The sequence below is a fragment of the Apiospora aurea genome (assembly GCF_038362705.1).
Source record: "Apiospora aurea strain CBS 24483 chromosome Unknown utg000004l_segment0_segment0, whole genome shotgun sequence".
Lineage (NCBI taxonomy): Eukaryota > Fungi > Ascomycota > Sordariomycetes > Amphisphaeriales > Apiosporaceae > Apiospora > Apiospora aurea.
In genome coordinates, this window is record NW_027117391.1 from 2,726,691 (window position 1) to 2,749,063 (window position 22,373).

The 22,373-nt window shown below is 31.4% G+C and overlaps 4 protein-coding genes across 4 annotated transcripts; 2 read left to right on the forward strand and 2 right to left on the reverse strand.

The window, feature by feature from the left end:
• Positions 1-13,906: 13,906 nt before the first annotated feature.
• On the reverse strand, positions 13,907-15,049 carry PG986_005633 (uncharacterized protein; the record flags this gene model as incomplete). Its single annotated transcript, XM_066841855.1, has 2 exons — positions 13,907-14,483; positions 14,529-15,049. The coding sequence occupies 2 exons, from the start codon at positions 15,047-15,049 to the stop codon at positions 13,907-13,909; spliced, it is 1,098 nt and encodes a 365-aa protein (XP_066701717.1).
• Positions 15,050-15,187: 138 nt separating this feature from the next.
• On the forward strand, positions 15,188-15,406 carry PG986_005634 (uncharacterized protein; the record flags this gene model as incomplete). Its single annotated transcript, XM_066841856.1, has 1 exon — positions 15,188-15,406. The coding sequence occupies one exon, from the start codon at positions 15,188-15,190 to the stop codon at positions 15,404-15,406; it is 219 nt and encodes a 72-aa protein (XP_066701718.1).
• Positions 15,407-15,493: 87 nt separating this feature from the next.
• PG986_005635 (uncharacterized protein) lies at positions 15,494-15,754 on the forward strand (the record flags this gene model as incomplete). The annotated part of the gene is made up of 1 exon (XM_066841857.1): positions 15,494-15,754. The coding sequence occupies one exon, from the start codon at positions 15,494-15,496 to the stop codon at positions 15,752-15,754; it is 261 nt and encodes an 86-aa protein (XP_066701719.1).
• Positions 15,755-16,043: 289 nt separating this feature from the next.
• Positions 16,044-18,204, reverse strand: PG986_005636 (uncharacterized protein; the record flags this gene model as incomplete). The annotated part of the gene is made up of 6 exons (XM_066841858.1): positions 16,044-16,135; positions 16,282-17,594; positions 17,649-17,903; positions 17,953-18,069; positions 18,123-18,132; positions 18,198-18,204. Coding segments are annotated over 6 exons (1,794 nt in total), but the record flags the coding sequence as incomplete, so codon positions are not given.
• Positions 18,205-22,373: the final 4,169 nt, after the last annotated feature.

Below are 22,373 nucleotides of genomic sequence, written 5' to 3' on the forward strand. Positions count from 1 at the left end.
ATTTTAAACCTTTTTATAATAAATTATTTAACGTGGTTTACCACTACGCGACGCATATCACTTGGCGACGCACCTCAATTCAATTCCAATACAATTAAACTTCAACGCGTAATACCTCCACAACCATAATGCCTAATCAATCCCAAGAAGATCGGATAGTTTTAGCAATTCAAGCGACACGAAACGGACCGAATCAAATAAGCCAAAGAGCAGCAGCAAAAGCTTACAACATACCCGAATCAACTTTACGCCATCGAATCCACGGCCGAACTTCAGAACGCGAAATCCGACCGAAACGACGTAAAATAAATCCAACTGAAGAGGAGGTACTTCGCAAGCATATAATTGATCTGGATATCCGAGGGATGCCTCCCGATCTCGCTGGTGTAGAAGATATGGCTAATCTCCTTACCGCGTCGCGCGGCGGCGACCGCGTCGGCAAGCACTGGGTCAGGCGCTTTATCGACCGCAACCCGGACCTGAAGACCAAAATGAATCGTCGGTACGATTACCAGAGGGCTCTTTGCGAGGATTCTAAAGTTATTTCTGCCTGGTTTGCGCTGGTCGCGAATATAAAGGCGAAATACGGGATCGTCGACGAAGACATCTGGAATTTCGACGAGACCGGCTTCATGATGGGCATGATCGGGTCAACACTCGTCGTAACACGCGCCGAGCGGCGTGGAAAGGCGAAGTCGGTCCAGCCTGGTAATCGGGAATGGTCAACGGCGATTGAATGCATTAATTCGCAGGGCTGGTGCATTCCGCCGTTCTTGATCGTTCAAGGCCAATATCACCTCGCGAACTGGTCCCGCGAAACCGATTTACCGGGCGACTGGGTGATCAAGCCGACTTCCAATGGCTGGACCAACAACGAGACAGGCCTAGACTGGATCAAACACTTCGATAAACATACCAGATCGCAGACGAAGGGTCGCTACCGCCTCCTGATTCTCGACGGCCACGAGAGCCACATTTCGGCCGAATTCGAGGCATACTGCCAGGACAACGATATTATCACTATTAGTATGCCTCCCCATTCATCGCACTTGCTCCAACCTCTCGATATAGCACTTTATTCGCCTTTAAAACGTGCTTATTCGAAAGAAATCGAGCTATTTATCAAGGCTTCTATAAACCATATTACCAAGCTCGAGTTCTTTATCGCCTTTAAAGCCGCGCATTTTACTGTTTTTACGGAAGCCAACATCAAATCTGGATTCAGCGCATCTGGTTTAGTACCTCATAACCCTGACGAGGTAATTAGCAAGCTGAATGTGCGTCTCCGGACGCCTACACCTAACCCATCCCGTCCAGGGACGGCCAGTACCTACGACCCTCAAACGCCGTCCAACCCCCAACAAACAACTAAGCACTCTACTTATATCAAAAAGAGGGTGTCTACCCATCAAGGAAGCTCTCCGACGCCGATTTTAGATGCGGTAGACCAGATGGCGAAGGGTATGACCAAAATGGCCCATGAAATGACCCTTATGCGCGATAGGATGCATATGCTGGAGGAGGCTAATTTGGCACTTTCTAAGCGCCGGAGAGCCAAAAAGTCGCGAGTCCAGCTTGGAGGAGCCCTTACTATTGAGGAATCTCAGCAGCTACAGGACGAGAAGGCAAAAGGGAAGCGTTCAGCGCCCGATGAAGGTGAAAATGGGGGTTCGTCGAAGCGGAGGGCGACCGGTGGAAGGCGCTGTGGTGTTTGCGGCGAGACAGGTCATAATGCGCGAACATGTGAAAAGGATATAGAATCAAGCGAGGAATCGGATAGCGAGTAGTTTTAATTGATTTTAAGCGTTGTGGTTGAATTAATTTATGTAAAAGGGTCGAGAAGTGGAAAAGGTGCGTCGCCAAGTGATATGCGTCGCGTAGTGGTAAACCACGTTATCCTTTTACGGGACTTTATTATTAAACTATATATAAAAAATATTAGCTTTATTTAACCCTTTTTATATTATATTAAAAGTAAGTCTTTAAATTAAGAATATAATATTAACTCGATTAACTTTTTAAAGATAGTGAATTTTTTTTAATACTACGTACTTATTATTTATCTTTAATTAATATAAATTTTAAGTTTAAAATAAATGCTTAGACTTTTAAAAATATTTTATTTAAAGCTTAATTAATATTAAAGCTATTAAAACTTAAAGAATTATTTATAACGGCGTTATTAAGTAATATAAAAATAGTGAGATATAAAGGTTTATAACCGTATAAAAAAGGCCGATTATAGCGGTTAAGCTTATTTATATAAACTATATAAGCGAACTTAAAGTAGCTCGAGAAATATATCACTTAAAGCGACTTATCCTTATTTTATATCGTATTAACGATTTTAAGGGCCGGGTTATATTAATAGTATACTATCGTTCTTATACCGCGTTATATTTAAAAAGTCTTTTAAGATTTAAAGGTTTAATTATTTAATATAAATTCTTTTATAAGACTACTCGTTTTACGTTATATATATTATACTTAAAACTATAAACTTAGGTTATAATAAAAGCGAAGCGACTTAATTTACTATAAAATATTTATATAAAACTTAGCTTTATTACGACTAGAGTTAATATAAAGCGCTTCGTTAAGTTTTATAATTACTTATATTCGTAAGTTCTCGTAAATAATTCTTTTATTTCATGTAAAGTTAACGAGGTATTTTAAATTATATTAAAAAGAGAGGTTAATCGTTTCTTTTAACCGGCGTAATATTATATAATACGAGAGTAATTTTAAACGTTTAATTACTTCCGCTTTTTCTTTAATTTTTTAAAGATTAATAATATTAATATCGAAGTTTTATAAGTTATTATATAAATATACCTTAATAAATTATAGTAATGCGGCGAAATTAAATAAGTAATTTTAAATAAATATTCTTATAACTACTTATTATACCTTAACGTTAATAGCGTAAGCTACTTTAATTATACGAGATTTAACGTTTTAAATAAAGTGCGCTATTATATTTAACGTAAGTAATATAATATTTAAGATTGAATTAACTTACCTTTATTAAGAATAATACGATTTTATTTTATAGAGAATAAAATTAAGTTTCGCTTTAAATTATTTATTTTTTATTTTATAAAGACCGTATAATATATTATAAATATTAAATATAAGTCCTTTAATTTATATAACCCTTTAATTTAAGTATTTTTATAATATTAACGGTAACGTATTTTATTATAAGATATATAACTACGATTAAATTAATTTCGAAAGTTTTAAACTATTAACTTCATTTACGTATTTAGCTTATACTTTTAAGTATCGAGTATTATACTTTAAATATTAACATTTCGTACTTACTTAAAGGCACGGTTTACTTACACGGTAAAGGTATTATAATAAGAGTTGCTAATACCTGCCCACTCTTATTTATGTTTCTATCGTGAAATCCCTGGAATGATAGAGCTCTCTCTAAGTCGGTGGCGACTAGAGCTATCATGGTTAAGGTCTTACCCAGTCCCATAGGATCTGCTACGATACCACCCGCGAACTCGCCAGGCTCTTCTTGCTGGTGCACCCCCGAAATAACGTTTAAGTATCTTGGAACAGGTTAGCAAGCATGAATATCCATCAACAGCACCTACCACAGACTTACTGGCGTGTTTGGGTGCTGTCTGCAATTTCCCATATATCGTCCCTTCGTTGAGCCTGACTGAAGCCCCAACCGCATTCCCGGCGTAACATAAAGGTTAGAGCCTGTTTTTGGTGCCTGAAGTCTTATGTCAGTACGCTTCTTTGTTATTTCAAGTCTGCGGTACCTTTGAAGTATAGACCTGATTCTAATGGGCTGAGTTGTTTCCTCCAGATCTGTATTACCGCTTAGACTGCTGAACAGATCGGGCCGCTTCCTGGTTTGCGAAAGATGCATCTGGGTAGCTCTGGAAACAACTTAAGACAGTAGCGGACATCCATGAAGATCAGTAGATGAAAGTCTGTGAGGGTTGAAATACTTGGCTTCCCGGTGACATATTCGGGGATCTTGAAGATAGATTTCGTAATCCTCGAACCAGGAGCCGATGAGTTCGTACATATCTGGAGGACCATAAACTACAACGTCCAAAGTACACGATATGACCGCGGATCTTTTGAGACCACTCCGCGCATTCTGCCCTGCTTCAGTAGGGTTGCAGGTTGCATATAGCCTTAATGCTTTGTCATCCAGCAATCCCTGGATCATTTGCCCATGGTCAGTTTGAATGCGGCCTTGCATGTGCTCGTATTCGGTCGAGGTAAAGCGCTCGGCTAACTCGATATCCACCAAGAGTTCTGTTGGAATGTCTTTGGGGCTTCTCCATTAAAAGTTTCCTGATAGTGCCGATACCTAATGTATTTGTCAGGGGTGCCCTCTTTGTTGAATGAATCGATGGCGGATTCCTCTCACCATACCATAGCAAACCAACACTGGTGATTGGTTTGCCATATTGCCAGATTGGTCGGTGGCCATAACCTCCGTCTTCATTTTGTTGTGGCCGTAATCGACTGGAGGCTGTAGCTGACAGTATTCTCTCATTGCTCCCTGATACATCTCATGCGACGGGTTTTGCTGTTGTTGGCAATTTCCCATAGCTTGTGGTCGTGTGACCAGGAGGTTCATGCCATATTCCGTCTGCATTGTACTAGGAACTCCAGATCCAAATATATTTGGATCAGTTTGCATCGAGAATTGAGGTTCGGGGTACACAATGAAAGGTGTCATAGCCGAAGTCGGTTGATAACTCATCCCTCAATTGTATTGATTTTGCGGTACCCACGGCATTGACTGAGGTCCGCTATGGGTTGGCTGCTGGGATTGAAATGGGTTTGTGGCCGCTGTTAAGGCCGGCATTCGCGCTGCAATCTGCCCATGCCATGATTTATCTGGTCGCTGACGCTTGGCTTGCGGCTCTTCATCGTATGCATTTATCCAAAAATGCTCTATCGCATATATCCCTCGATTTATTGTTTAAATTGGTTACAACTGAGTGAAGCTGATCTAGAATTCGATTTATTTGTCCAACTGGATTTCTTCAGCGGGATGTGCCACGTACTCTTTCCCTTATGGGGGCGGTCAGGGCCTTCCAATATGACTGGCCAGCATCATGCAGGGTGTGATACGACGTAAAACCATCATCCTGTAGCGACTGAGTGGTGCAACGTCTGCACGGCAGATTTGCTCCGCCACCAAGAGGGCTATGCTGGAATTGCCGGTCATCGCCCGATGTGATACCAGGCGGCCTCCTTCGATCGCTCGTCTTAGTCGCCCCCCTTCACCGCTGCCGAGAATATTTTCCCCACGTTCTTTACAGCTTGCATAAAATAAGAAGGCTATTAGCAATTCTTTAAATTATAGTCTTATTTTTTCTAGTATTAATAACCGTCTTATAGTTAATAATATACCGCGCCCTACGATTTTAACTTTAACGCGGTAAACTTTTTATAATTATTAATATATTTAACTTAAAAGTAATTATTAATACGGCTTAAGGGGGTTACGTGTATAATATATACGAATTACTTTTAATCGTATAAAAAGGGGACTTTATAATCCCTTTTTACTTAACTAGATAATATATTATATATATATTAAAATAAATTATATTATATATTATACTTATCGTATATATATATAAAGCTTATTTAATATTAATTAATAGTTATATAAAGTAATTATAGATTAATAAAAGTAAAGAAATAGTTTTAATTAAAGCGTAAATCGATAACTATATTAAATAACCCGTAAAAAATACCGTAAAAGAACTTTCCTATAGAAAAAAAAAGCTATTATTAACGTATAAAACGATATAACCTCTTTTTTAAACTATATAAAGAAAAGAAAAGAAGAACTTATTTTATATAATTAATTAATTATATTATATACTACTTTATACCCTTAATCACCGTTATATAATTAAATAAAATAATAATATACTTATAATAACCTTTATAAATAAAACCCTTAATATTAACCTTAATTTAAATTTAATTATATATAACGAAATTATATAAAAGATAAATATTATAAAGCTTTAATACCGGAAATATTTAAACGCTAATTAATAAAATAATATACCGGACTTAATAACTTTTCTTAAAACCTTTGAAAGTATAAGATTATATATTACTTACTTTATATAATACCTTTACGATTATATTATTCTCGATATATAAAGAGATATATTTAAAAAAGAGTTCTTTAATAATTTCGAAATATAAATTATATAATACTTTAAAGGGGTAAAATATATATTCGAAAAAGTATTTATTACTTACCTTAATATTTACAGCGTTACTATACCGATAAAAGGAACTATTAACGAACGATTTATAATTATAATAAACTAGCTTAAAAGCCTCTATATAATAATAAAACTCCTTATAACGATAACCCCTTTTTAATAACTTATAACGCTCGCTATAAAATAAACTACACGAGATTTAAAAGAATAAATTATCGATTTAATTAAATATAAATTATTAAACCGTATAAAATAATATATAATTAAACCTTAATATATTTAAAGTATAGACTTCGAGGTATATAATATTTAAGCTCTTTAAAAGATACTTATATACTTAACCTTTAACTAATATATTACCCTTAAGCTCGTTATATAAATACTTACTTTATTATATAATATAAATTATAATATTCTATTAATATAAAAAATAATTAACGAATATATCGGAAACTATAAAATTATTACCTTTTAAAAGGTATACCGTAAAAAATAAATATATACTAACCGACCGTACGATATCTTTATAAATAAAGTCCGGATCTTCGTAAGTTAATACCGTAAACACGAATTCTTTAAAGGAAATTATTATACCCTCTTTTTAAATGCTTTAACTAATTATATAGAATAATATTATTTTTATTATATCGGACTTAAACGAAGATAAAACGAAATATATTACCTTTTAAATAATTATTTTAATATAAAGATTAATTATAATTAATATTATATAAATTAAATTAATATTACTTTCGTATAGATTAAAATAGAAAACTAGGAAAAGATATTATTTAATATTTTAAAGCTCCTTTTAAATAAACTTTAGCTCGTATAATAAGCCCTTAAAGCCGAATTTTAAAGAGAGGTTTAATTTTATACCTTTATTATATAAGTATATTAAGGTATCTTTAAATTTAACCTAGCCTTTATTTATTAAAAACCGACGTATAAAGGCCTTTTTTTAACCTATAAACCTCTTTAAAAACCGCCCTCGACTATAAAATAATACCTAAATACTTCATAAATAGCTTATATAATAACCTATTATTAAAGGTATATTTTATTAATTATTATTTTACGACTAATAATATAAAAAATACTTAAACGTAATATAATAATCGCTTATTATATAATAATCGCCTTATACATTAAAATAATTAAAACTAACGTACCTTAATAATATCCTATATAAAATCGTTATATATAATAATCTTATATAAAACAAAACCTTTCCGGTAAAAGATATACCGTATCTATTATAAATAAAGATATTAATTAACGAAGTATATATTAAAAAAATAATAACGTACTTATATATAATATATTTAAATATATAAAAATATAAACGTAAAACCTTAAAAGTATAAATTATTTCTATAAGATTAAGAAAGCCTATAACCTATTACTAATTATAAAAAAAATAAATCGAATAAAAAAAGGACCTTAAATTAAATATTATATAATATAGCGCTTATTACTTTATTAATATTATATTCCTTTATTAAATTATTAATAAAGATATCTATTTTACGAAAGAATTAAACGTACGACTTAAACTTTTTATACTCTAAGGATAATATAATTAAATCTATTAAGGAAAATTATAAAATACTAACGCTATATACGTTTTAATCGTTAATAAATTATAAACCGAGGTATATATATAAAAGAACCCTTATACGGAAATTAATTAAACCCTTAAAGCTATATTAATTTAATTCGGAAACTTACTTATTATAATATCGATCAAATTTATTATTATATAATAAAACCTAGGAATTACGAAATATAATATTTTAAATATATTAACCCTATTCCTCTTTTCGCTATATAATATTAACCGGCTTAAAGTATACTATAATAATATTAAAAATATTATTATATAAAGGAATAATAACGTATAGTTCCCTATTATTTATAAATAAAGATACCCTTTCTTTAACGTTAACTATATAAAATAAATAATATATTTTATTAAAGGATAACTCCGCCGCCTTTATTAATAATTTAAATATCTTTATACGAAGAGATTATATAATTTATTAAAAAACGTTAATTATAGCGATATTAACTTAATAAACTTAAAGGAAATTTAAAAGTTCTATTTATAATATTAATTATATAATCTAATACTATAATAATTTAAATTCTTATTATATAATAAATATAATTTTAATTATAAAATTATTATCGATATTATATATATTACCGGCCGGAATATATTATATATTATCGATATTAGTATCTCTTTTTAAACGGCGACGTTCTTAAAAACGTTTTTTACACGAGATATATAAAACGCTTTCTATTAATATTAAATCTATATATACTAAAAGCCTTTAAATATTATTTTATATAACCTAGGTACTTATTTTTAAAGTGAATTTTAAAACTATATACGAATTATTAAAATTATATATAAATAAATATTAATTAAGGCTTATTAAACTATAAGAAAAATCGAAAGAGTATATATATTACTTTAATAAATATATAATATCCTATAAAAAGAACTCGATAATTATACGAACCTAGAAATAATACTTTAAATAATCGTTAAAGCTTTTAATAATATTAGCGGCTTAAATAACTTAATTTTAATACTCTTAGTTTTTAGAGCGTACCCTTAAATTAATATATAATTCTTATCGTTATTAAAGATTTAAGAACGGGTAAAAATTATTTATAAAACGATAAATATACTTTAAAAATACTATATAAAGGTTAATATTAATCGAGCTCTTAATACTCGAAACGAACTATATATCTACGATATTCTTACCCTTCCGCTTTATATAAAGGTTTTCATATAGCGCGAGAAGGATAATTAAACCGGACTATATTAAATCATTATAATTAAAAGTTATATAATTTATATCGATATATACGATAGCTTAAAAGACTTTAAAGTAACTTAAATTAAACTATTTCCTTAAGAAAAATAACTATAAACTATAAAAGGTAATAAAGTAAAATATATACTATAAAAACTATTAAAATCCTATATTAAATATACGATACTATATAACGAACCGCCGGTACCGTGTATTAAACGATTAATATTAAATACTAAACCATTAATAACGTACGTTAAATAATAAAAATAATATAATATACTATTTATTTTAAATATAAAAAACGAAGAAATTATAAACTATATTATCGTCGTAACCTATAAAGGATTACCGTATAATATATTAACTATATTTTTTATTATATAGAAATAAAAAAATTATAATCTTATTATAAAACTTTACCGCGATAAAGTTATTATTATTTTAAAAGCCTCGTTTTAAGACTTTAACGTAAAAGAAATTAATAACCTCGCTATATAAGGTATATTTTAATTCGTATAATTTAACTTACGCGTATATAGAAAATATCGAATCTTTAAAATATACCTTATATAAAAGATAAAAGGGAAAAATATAAAACTATATAAAAAACTTAAGCTTATCGTTTAAAGATATAGAAACTTAGAGAAAGAATAAATCTTAATTTAATTATTAATTATTTAACGAATAAATTAATACTTACTCTTTATACTCGGATTTATATTTATCCGGGATTTTAAAGCGTATAAAGAGCTTTAAGATATTATATAAATATATATTTAATTGTATAAAAAGCTTACTTATATAATATATATTAAATTATTAAAAGAGTTTAAATTATATTACCCGGACGGTATAATCCTTTAAATCGTTTTATTACTATACGGATTCGCCGAGTCCGGATTATATTAATTTAAAATATATTATATACACTATATATAAAATTTAAAAATAATAATATTAACGTATAATCTATACCTTTTATTTATAAACGACGGATTAAACTCGTTCGATATTATCGTAATATAAATTAACGATATTTTTAACTTTATTACGCCGCTATTCTTTTAAAAAAAGGAATAAAAGCTAATAAAAGTTAATTTCTATATAAAATTAAAAGAAATTCTTATTAAAGTAATACCGGTTAAATTTAACGGAGGAAAGATTTAACTCGATTTATATAACGTTTTTTTTAAATAAAAGGGGTAAGTTTAATACCTTTAACTTATTAATATTTAAGTAACGAATTAAAACTAGTAATATATTTTATAATATATAAAAAGAACGTATATCGCTTTAATATATTAATTAAAGGTATTATATAACTTTTTTATCGCTGTATAAATATAAATACTAAAGGAGAAGGATATCGAATACTTTAATATATAAATTATATAATAAATCGAATACTTTACGTAAAGGTTAAAATATATTCCATTTAACCTTTACCGTATAAAACTATATATATTTATTAACGGTTCCTTTATAAATAATAAAGATTTAATATTATAGGTCGAATATATTATAATACTCGGTTAAGAAATCTACTATATAAAAGATTAATTTAAAATTTAAATAAATATTATTTATTAAAGCTTTATAAAATATAAAAGGGTTACTCGGAGCGTACTCGCGAGCGAGCTATATAATATAATCTTTAGAATCGATAATAATATTATATTAAACTCTATACTTTAAAAAATTATATAAAACCTTAAATTCTAAAATATCTTAATAATCCTTTATATTAACTTTAAATCCTTATATAAATACCTCGTTAAACTTAATATTATAAACGAAAAGAAATTTATAATCGATATTATATCCCTTTAAAAGTTATATAAAAGGAAAGAAATAATAAAGATATATTAAATTAACGAACGCGATAATCCTATTAACGCCTTTATTAAACGTATATTAAGTTAAACCTTTAAATACTTTATCTTTACGAACTAACTTACTATATAAATAAAAGCGTACGTAAAAAAGCTTAAACCTTAACTTAATTAAAAAAAAGAAAAGGAGAATATTTCTTTTATTACCGTATAATATATAATTATTATTAATATTTTTATTCCTATATAAAAAAAATATTAAAAAAACGTAATATTATATTATAATTTAAGCTTTAAAAAAAAAATACCGTATAATTTATTATTACCCCTTAATATTATATATTATTCCTTTATATAATACACTTAAACGTCGTCGTCGCTTTAAATTCTACTTTATTCCTCCTCGCTATTTAATTTTTTATCCTTACTATTAAAATTATTATTATTATTATTAACGTTATCGTTATTGTTATTATTATTATTATCGTCGTTATTATATTAAACCAATATAATAATTAAAGCACGATATTAAAAGTTATACGACTTTTAATATATATAATATATATTAATTACCCGAATAATTAATAAAATAAATATAATTATTAAACGATTACGGGTTTTATATATATTTATTAACGTAATTAAAATTAATAATTCCACGAAAAGTAATTAAAAGCGTACGGAAATAACCTTTATATTAAATAATTTATATAATTACTAATTTAAAGGACTCGGAAATTTTAATGTAAATAATAATATTATAATTAAATAACGCGACTATTTATTTCTCTTTATTTTATCGCACGGATATTAATATTTAAATTATTCCTTTAAAGGGAAAAGGGATAATTATATATTAATAGTAATATTATAAAAAAAGGTATAATTAATAATAAAGCTAATTAATAAAGTTACCTATTAATAACTACTATCGCGACTAACGATATTTTATAATTTAAAAGTAATAACGTACGAACCGATTAATTAACTATTTATATTAATTATTATACGAAAATAAAAAAAATATTAAAGGGAATAAATAATTAAAATAAATAATTAAAGTTAAAAACTATATAAATAATATAATAATAATAATAAAAATAAATAGTTAAAGGAAAAAGGGAAAGAAATATTTTTATATAAGGAATTTAACCTCCCTTTATACTAATAAAAGAAGGATTTAGATTAATAAATCTATTAATTTAAATATCGACCTTTTTAAATTAAAACGAAAAAAGGAAAATAAATTAATAATTTACACGAAAAAAAGGATTTTAAGGTTAAAATATAATTAAATATTAAACGAAGTACTAAGTATTATATATAATACCGGTAATTACGTTCCTTTTAAATTAATTATATTATTAAAGGTAAAAATAAAATAAGTATAACGTTACTTATATTAAAAGATAAAAACGTAAAAGATCGAATAATTTAATATATTTATATAATTTACGAGAAGGTATAAAAAGGGTTAATTTCCCCTCTTTTAAAAAGAAAAGTTATTAATATTAATATATTTAACTTAAGGGTAATTATTAATATAATTTAAGGGGATTATATATATAATATATATAAATTACTTTTAATTATACGAAAAGGGGACTTTTTAATTCCCTTTTATTTAATTAAATAATATATTATATATATATTAAAATAGACTATATTATATATTATATTTATTATATATATATATAGAGCCTATTTAATAAAAGGGGAATTATAGCGCTTACTCGAGGTATATACTTTATACTTATCGAGGGGTAAGACGGGCGGCATCGATGCGTGCAGCCCTTGAGAATTTAAGTTAATGCATTTCTATCTGCGCTGGTAATTGCCCGGTTCATGTTAGACGTGGGGAGGATCCCTACGGGGCCCTTCTAGGTGATATACTGACTTCTACAGCGCCAACACGGCCTTCCAGACCACGGGCCGCTAGCCGCCCCATATCGATATCCACTTCGACTTCCCCCGGTATCCTTCGGCTACTGCGTTAACATTAACCTGGTCGCGACGTCGCACGAGAACGGCGCGACCGAGGTCTAGCTGGGTTCGTATATAGATACCACTAAACACGTGCTCGAGACGGACCTTGCTACGGGATATAAACGGATCCGCGCCGACTTATAAGACGCGAAATATAAGATAAGTCCGTTAATCTAGCCGAGCTTACCTTAAAGCGTACTTATTATTTATAACTTTTAGCTTTAACACGCGAGTAAGCTTAATTAAATAAACGAGCCTCGCGTTATATTTATTTCGGTTTTATTCCCTCGTTAATATTAAATAAACTTAAAATAAAGCTTTTTATATTAATTAAAAATAAAGTAAAATAAAGCGATATCGTAAATTAATCCTCGCTCGCTTACCGAGTTTTTTTATTCGCTTTATCTTTTATAAAAAGTATATATTTAAAATAAGTTTAATAATTATTTTAAGTATAATAAATTCTATATATTAAATAAATACTTAACGAATATAATTATTTAAAAAAGGCGTATAATTATAACTTTACTTTATTATTATAAGAAATATTTTATAAAAGGTTTATAACCTTTAAACGTATTAATTAATTATCTATAAAAACTACTTATATAATAATAAATTAAAGTAATTTATAATCGTTAATTAACTATTCGAATATAAATATAGCTTAAATAAAATTAACCTCTCTTTATCGCTATAATAAAATAACTTTAATATAATTAACGTTATTAATATTATTTAACTTTTATTATATATTTTTTATTAATTAAATATTTTAAATATTACTTTTAATACGTATAAATAATAGAAAATAACGCGCTTTATATATTTAATTAAATTATTTAAATACGAACTATTATAAATATAATATTATAACCTCGTAGCCCGTCGTTTATATCGATTATACGTAAGCCGAGATAATAGGCGCGCTATTAAAAATATAGCCGAGATAATGTAATATTTTCTCGATATATTCCTTCGTTAACGGGTGCGGCGCGCCGATATTGCGCTACGCCCGATATAAATAAATAAAAGCGGCGTGCTTATAAATAAGAGTGGTGTGCGCGACCGCGTTTATATATACCTCGTCCTCGGCGGGCGGGTCGGGCGAGACCTGGCCGAGGGCCTCTTCGATATGCCGACCCGCTACGTCGAGCGCCTTGGGCCCCAGGCCGACCATGCCGCTGATCTGCGACATAAGCCGGAGTACCTTGGTTACCTCGAGTATGTAGCTCAGGCCCTCGACGGGTAGGGAGTCGTCGAAGTCGAAGAGGGGGCTGGTGCCGCGCGAGATGGACGATAGGACGTCGTGGTAGTAGCACAGACTCAGCAGGAACTGAGCGCGCGAGCCGGTCCAGTCGGCGAACTTGCCCTTTTTAGTGACGACGGCCTTGGCGCCCGCGAGGTGGTCGATGCGGGTGTCGGTCGCGAACAGCCGGTCCGATAAATGCAGCATCAGGATCGCGGCCAGCGTCGGCTCCGCGTCCGAAAACTCGATGGTCTGGCGCAACCTTGAGACGGCCAGCAGTCGCTGCTGCAGGGCCACGGTCTGGAGCGAGCGGTCGTCCCGGAGCACGGCCAAGTGGCTGGCCGCTATCGAACACACGACGGCGCGCAGGGCTTCGGATTACATAATCATGGGGGTGAGATGCACCAGGAACGGGTTCTCGCCGCCGGTGCCCATGGATATGACGGTCGCCAAACTAGTCCAGTGATCCAGCAGCCGAAGATCTTCGGGCCTTATGTCCGACGGTATGTAAGAGGGGCTTCTCTTGATCACCTGTAGAGACTGCGGGCCCTTGAGCCCGATGGGACTTGACGAGGATCTAGAAGAGCCACTGCCATCCGTCGTCGTGCTGGCGGCGCCGGGCGACTTGCGGCTCTTTCTTGACGTCGTCGACTTGCGGCTCTTTCTTGACGCCGTCGACTTGGTGGTCTTGGCCGTGGCGGGCGTCTCGAGGGTCTGCCACTCGCCTATCATCGGTGCTTCTGTCGCTATCAGATTGTTTTCTTCGCTTTGGAAAAAGCTATGGCATTGCTGTGATGGCATGGCGAGAAAATCATGCGCCCAATCGGTGCCGTCTCCCCCAATCCGTGCAGGTTGTTCGTTACTTATTGATGGCTTGATATTATTGTCGGTAGGCCACTGCATCGCGAATGTCAACCGATGGTCCGAAAATTCTGATGAGGGAGTTGATGAAGTCAATGCAGTAGAAATGCTTCCAAAGCTCGGGGTATCTTCTAGGGGTTCCCTTGAAACTTTCATCATGAGTCTTTGGGGGTTGAGCTGATGAACCGGGTCTGTGAATGGTCTCTTGAACCCTCGGCTGAGACTGCCACAACAGATCCCAAGGCCGTCGCCAAGGTGACTTTCGCGCCCGGCGATGCTACGAACCTGGATACGGGCGAGGACGTGCCCGCGAACCAGAGCGGCCTTTCCAAGCGCGACTGGGAGATCCAAGTCCGGTCCAACATCGCGCGGGCGGAGCTTGACTTCATGAAGGCCTAGTTTGAGGGTCGCCCGATCGAGAAGGATTCAGACGACGATAGCGAGTCCGACTCCGATTACATATGCAGCTCCGACGAGGATGACTCGATGGAGTCGGAGTTCGAAGAGGAAGATGAAGATGAAGAGGAAAAGGAAGAGCGCGCGGAAATCGATTTGGGGATAAAAGGCGACAGCGATGATGCTGAAGAGGACTATGACGAGCGCTTGAGCAGCGACGGCACCAAGGAGGACTCGGAGGACTGGAATCCATTTGAGTCAGACTCGGATTCCGATTCCGATTCCAGTGACTATGATGATGAGTACGAGAGCGAGGATGAGGAGGATGGCCCTGAGTGGGAGTTCTGTTAAACCGGAAATAGAGAGGGAACTCGTCGTCTGATGGACATTTGAAAATTGGAAAAGAATCGGGCACCGACTGTGTGACCCGTATATATGGAAATTGTTTCACAATGGGCAAAGACATTGTATATATTGGAAAAATTGGCAGGAAGTGAAAACTAGAACATTCCTAGCCTAGGTTCAGGGGTCCGTTTCTGCACTTCAAATTGTTGAATGCAAGTGTTTGCTTGCCCACTTTGCGTCCAACAAATGTTTCGAGTCGAGTCTAGTCGCCCAAGGCTCCCCTGCTGGATTACCTCTCAGTATGGTCTTGATCTCTTGCGACGTCCTCGCCGTCTTCTCCATGGCCACCAAAGCCACCTGGTAATTCGAACTTGTGCCGACGAAGTACTGAGTTCATTTCTGCATGTAGACCTGAATGTTGGCCGGGACAGACCCTTGGCCTAGATCCCTGGCCTCTGGGCTGCCCGCAAGGGGTCACGAGTCTTTCGTACTGAGGCCCATGGCCCACATCAATGCTTCGAACCTGGACTTACTATCCGGATCGGCCGTCGCGCTCTCGACCAGCGTCACGAACTTGCCGATTGAGTCCGGATCTAGTGAGAACAAACTGCCCATGATAATGCCGTTAAGCGTATTCATGGGATCCTTTTGTTGGCTTGCCCTGATAAATATTCCTCCCAGCTGCACTTTTTGAGATTCGTTTAGGTTCTGGATCACATACTTCTCGTACACGAACCTCCATTCCTGACCCAATTGCATTAGTTGGGATACATAGAGGATGGGAAGTCTTGCCGAAACTCGAGCTGGCGCTACTGGGAATACAACAGGTGGCAGGATTGAAACAGCCGCTATAAGGCCTTCCAATTCAGCTTCGTTCACAAGGTTCTCTTCTGGCGGCTCGGGGTTGTTCTCGGGTGTCGACCCACTTTGCTGCAGTGCTTGATACTCGAAACCTTTGCGAGGCGGCAGGTTGCCGACCTTGCGTATTGTCTTTGGAGGAGCGGGCTTGACATGTTCCTTATCAATGTGGCGTTTGAGGTGCTTGGACGACATAAAGGCCGGCGACTGGCAGCCGGGATAGCGGCATGGCAAAGTCCGGACATGGAGTATCTCGTGCTCGCTGCACTGCGCCTGGTGCTCGAACCCTATAATGGCACGAGGACAGTGGCGAATTCGACACGTGTAAGCGGAATCGCGGAATTGCCACTTGAAGGCGTCAAGTTCTGTAGCTGCAATCCCAGGATAGTCCGCCTGCTCAAGGAGGTAGCGGACTGCCGTCTGGTACCTTTGGAGGACGATAGACACTCCCTCCTGCGGTGGTGGTATGGCCGACGGTGCGGTATCTTCGATTGGCTGGTCTCTGGACTCCATCTGCTTCAGTTCGAGTTCCAGTTGCTCCAAGCTCCTGGCTTTTAAGCACCTATCGATCACGTGCTGGAGGAGCGCACTGCTGAAATTCCCTACTCGGTCATTGGCAGGTGTTTCCGACGTTTGCTGATTATCGACGTTAAGGTCCTCAAGTCTATTTTGTTCTTGGACCGGGTTTTTCGAAAGCTGATTGAGCTTCGCCGCCAACTCGCAAGCCAAATCAAAGAATAGCGTGGTGGAAGAACCGTATTTCTCGTTTGATAGAGAAAGGGAGAGTAGGTAATCAGTCCAATGCTCTTTCGAATATATGTGGAATCCATGTAGCCCCTTGATGATGCTAACGAGCACTGAGTCTTGAGGTAAGCCGTATGGAAACGTCTCGATCCCGGCTAAAAGACAAGTAACTGTGGCGATACCATGCTGCACCAAGCAGTCTCTCTCTACCAGGGCCAGATTGCTGGACGAGGATTGGAGGAACCTATATTCAAATCAGCACATATCGCTTAACTAGTACGAATAGAACTAGTCTCACTCTTTCACAGAGAGATGAATGAAACCAAGGGTTGAGTCAGGGCGCTCCTCAATTAGCGTGGCGCATATCTCCAGCATGTACTGGGGGGCAATCTGCTTGACGGTGGTATCGCCTGAGCTAAAGGCGATAGCAGACAGGAACTCTATCTTCTTCAATGGACGCTTGGAGAACGCTATCCAGCCAAGGGCACATTTCACTCGTTCCACGGACCTACTGTCGAGGCGAACGAGGATCTGTGTCAAGATCTTACTATAGCTTGCGTCGGGTTAGGGATGATCATGTGATTTGGCGAGGATAGACTTACAATTCGGCCAGTCTATCTGGAAGTTTATATACCGACGCCTTAATCTCCTCGCCACTGAAGAAGATATTGCTGGAGAGATAGTCGAGGACAAGTCGAGCATATAGAAACATTCCTATCCTAAGATTAGAGCTATTATAGTATAACCTAATAGTTATAATAAAAGTATATACCGTTTACTTTCTTCGTGATTAAGTTTTTAATCACTTTAATATCGCCTTCGTTAAGGTTTATTTATTAAAGTTTACTATACATTAATTATAGTCTTTAAATAATATACCTTTTAATTATAAAGTTTATATACTTTTTTTCTTTTATAAGTAAAATCGATTATTTTTTACGTAGCTTTATTAAAGTATTAATAAAGAAGCGATAAAATATAATCGCTTTATAAATAACGTTATTTAAGTTAAATACCCTTATAATTAACTAGTTAATTAAATTAAAAACTTTATCTTATATTATTATATTATATTTATCGATTCTATTAATAATAATTTAAACGTAAATTACTTACCGTAGCTCTTTATTAATATTAAAGAGTAAAAATTATAAAAGCCTCTTTATAATTAAAATAATAGGGACTTTTTTAATAAGAAAGTAATTATTATAAATATACGTTATAAAGTCTCTATTTTTTCGAATTAATTAATAAAGGATTAACCGTAAAATTAAATCGTATTTAATCGAAGAAGGGTAAATATAATTATAAAAGTAAAATAATATAAAGAGCGCGGTGCGATCGTTATTTATATAATTTATAATACTTAATAATAGGACGCTTTTCTTCGTACTTACTATATTTTAAACTTATAAGAATAAAACGTTCGGTTTACGTTATAACGTCGATTATATCTTTATATTCTTTAATACTTAGCCGTATATACTAAGATACTTTATAAATTCCTTTAAAAGTCTATAAAAAATATTAAGTTAGTTTATTTCGTCGACCTTAAGCTAAGAAAGAATCGACTTATATTATTTAACGTTTTACTTTTACTCCGTTTATTAAAGCTACTCGTTACTTTAATCCCGCTATATATAAATCTCTTATCGTATTTATTTAACCTTAACTATATAATAAATATTAGCCTCTTTATTAATTAAAGCCGTATATTATTATAAATCCTTTAAAAGGTTATTAAACCGCCTTTAAAAGCGGTATCACGATATAATGAAAAATAACTTTTAATTTATAATTATAATTAAAGTTAATTATTTATTTAATTAATAAAAAAAGAAGCGAAGAAAAAAAAACTTAAACCGAGAAACGTATATCTCCGGCGTATAAATTAATAAGTATATTTATAGAACTTAAAAATATTCGTATAATAAATAACGAGCGTATATTAAAAATCCGTGTTTTTTAAAAAAGTATAGCTTAAAATAATAAAACGCCCGAGATACTTAGTAATATTTAAATAACCCTTAATAATATGCTTAAAAGCCTTTAAGTTTTTAAATATAATATATAAAATTAATAATATAAGCGCCTATACTTATAAGAGATACGGTGTGCCTTTATATAGCTTATTAATCACTTTCTTATAATGCTTTAATCTTTAAAATAAGGGGGCTAGTCGCCGTATATTTCGGAGAGCTAATCTCGAGCTTAACTCATTTTCTATCTTTAAAACCTCGATTTTAATATACTTAAGGGTAGTTATTAAGAAATTATAGGCGTCCCTCGGCGTAATTATATTCTTAAGCGCTTTAAATATATTATTATTAAATGGGCTTTATACGTACGTATAGTAAGTATAATATATAATATAGTTTATTTTAATATATATATAATATATTATTTAACTAAGTAAAAAAGGATTATAAAATCCTTTTTTTATACGGTTAAGGGTAATTTATACGTATTATATACGTAACCCCCTTAAATTATATTAATAATTACCCTTAAACTAAATATATTAATATTAATAACTTTTCTTTTTAAAGGAAAGGAAATTAATCCCTTTTATATCTTTTCGTAAATTATATAGATATATTAAATTATTTAATCTTTTACGTTCTTACTTTTTAATATAAGTAGCGCCGTACTTACCTTATTTTTACCCCTAGTAATATAATTAATTTAAAAGGAACGTAATCGCCGGCATTATATATAATACCTAGTACTTCGTCCGATATTTAATTATATTTTAACCTTAAAATCCTCTTTTTATATAAATTATTAATTTACCTTCCTCTTTTTATCCTAATTTAAAAAGGTCGATATTTAAATTAATAGATTTATTAATTTAAATCCTTCCTTTATTAATATAAAGGGAAGTTAAATTCTTTATATAAAAATATTTTTCTCCCTTTCTCTTTTAATTATTTATTTTTATTATTACTATTATACTATTTATACGATCTTTAACTTTAATTATTTATTTTAATTATCCACTCTTTTTAATATCTTTTCTATTCTCGCATAATAATTAATATAAATAATTAATTAATCGATTTATACATTACTACTTTTAAATTATAAAATATCGTTAATCGCGATAGTAATTATCGATAAATAATTTTATTAATTAATTTTATTATTAATTATACCTTTCTTTATAATATCGCTATTAATATATAATTATCCCTCTTCCCTTTAAAAGAATAGTTTAAATATTAATATCTATATAATAAAATAAAGAGAAATAAGTAATCGCGTTATTTAATTATAATATTATTATTTACGTTAAGATTTTCGAGTCCCTTAAATTAATAATCGTATAAATTATTCGATATAAAGGCTACTTCTATACGCTCTTAATTACCTCTCGTAAAGTTATTAATTTCGATTACATTAATAAATATATACGAAACCCGTACTTATTTAATAACTATATTTATTTTATTAATTATTTAAATAATTAATATATAATATATATTTAAAAATTTTATAACTCTTAATATCGTGCCCCGACTATTATATCGATTTAATATAATAACGATAATAACGATAGTAATAATAATAATAATAATAATATTAATAATAATAAAAATAACTTTAATAGCGAGGATAAAAAATTAAATAATAAAAAGGAATAAAGTAAAATTTAAAGTAATAACGACACTTAAACGTATTATATAAAGGAATAATATATAATATCGAGGGGTAATAATAAATTATATAATATCTTCTTTTCTTAAAACTTAAACTACAATATAATATTATATCTCTTTAATATTTTTTCTTATATAAAAATAAAAATATTAATAATAATTATATATTATATAATAATAAAGACAATATTCTCCCTCTTTTTCCTTTAATTAAATTAAAGTCTAAGCCTCTCTATATACGCTTTTACTTATATAATAAAGTAATTTATAGAAATAAAGCGTTTAAAGGCTTAATTTAATATATATTTAATAAAGGCGTCGGTAAAGTTATCGCGTTTATTAACTTAATATATCTTTATTATCTCTTTCCTCTTATACGATTTTTAAAAGGATATAATATCGATTATAAATCTCTTTTTATTTATAGTACCGAGTTTAATAAGGTATTTATATAGGGATTTAAAGTCGATATAAAGAATTATCGGGATATTTTAAAATTTAAAGCTTTATATAATCTTTTAAAGTATAAAGTTTAATATAATATTACTATTAATTCTAAAAATTATACCGTATAACTCGTTCGCGAGTACGCTTTAAGTAACCCTTTTATACTTTATAAAACTTTAATAAACGATATTTATTTAAATTTTAAATTAATCCTTTATATAATAAACTTCTTAATTAAATATTATAATATATTTAAATTATAATATTAAATCCTTATTATTTACGAAAAAGCCGTTAATAAATATATATAGCTTTATATAGTAAAGGTCGAGTAGAATATATTTTAACCTTTATATAAAGTATTCGATTTATTACGCGATTTATACGTTAAAGTATTCGATATCCTTTTCCTTCGGTATTTATATTTATATAATAATAGAGAGGTTATATAATACTTTTAATTAATATATTAAAGCGATATATATTCCTTTCGTACGTTATAAAATATATTATTAATTTTAATTTATTATTTAAATATTAATAAGTTAAAAGTGTTAAGCTTATTCCTTTTATTTAAAAAGAACGTTATATAAGTTAAATCGGATCTTTTTTTCGTTAAACTCGATCGGTTATATTTTAATAAGAATTCTTTTCGGTTTCGTATAAAAATTAATTTTTATTAGCTCCTATTCCTCTTTTTAAGAGAACGGTAACGTAGTAAAGTTAAAAGTATCGTTAATTTATATTATAGTAATACCGAATAAATTTAATCTATCGTTTATAAATAAGAGGTATAAATCGTACGTTAATATTATTATTTTTAAGTTTTATATATAGTATATATAATATATTTTAAATTAATATAATCCGGATTCGGCGAGTTTATATAATAGTAAAATAATTTAAAGGATTATATT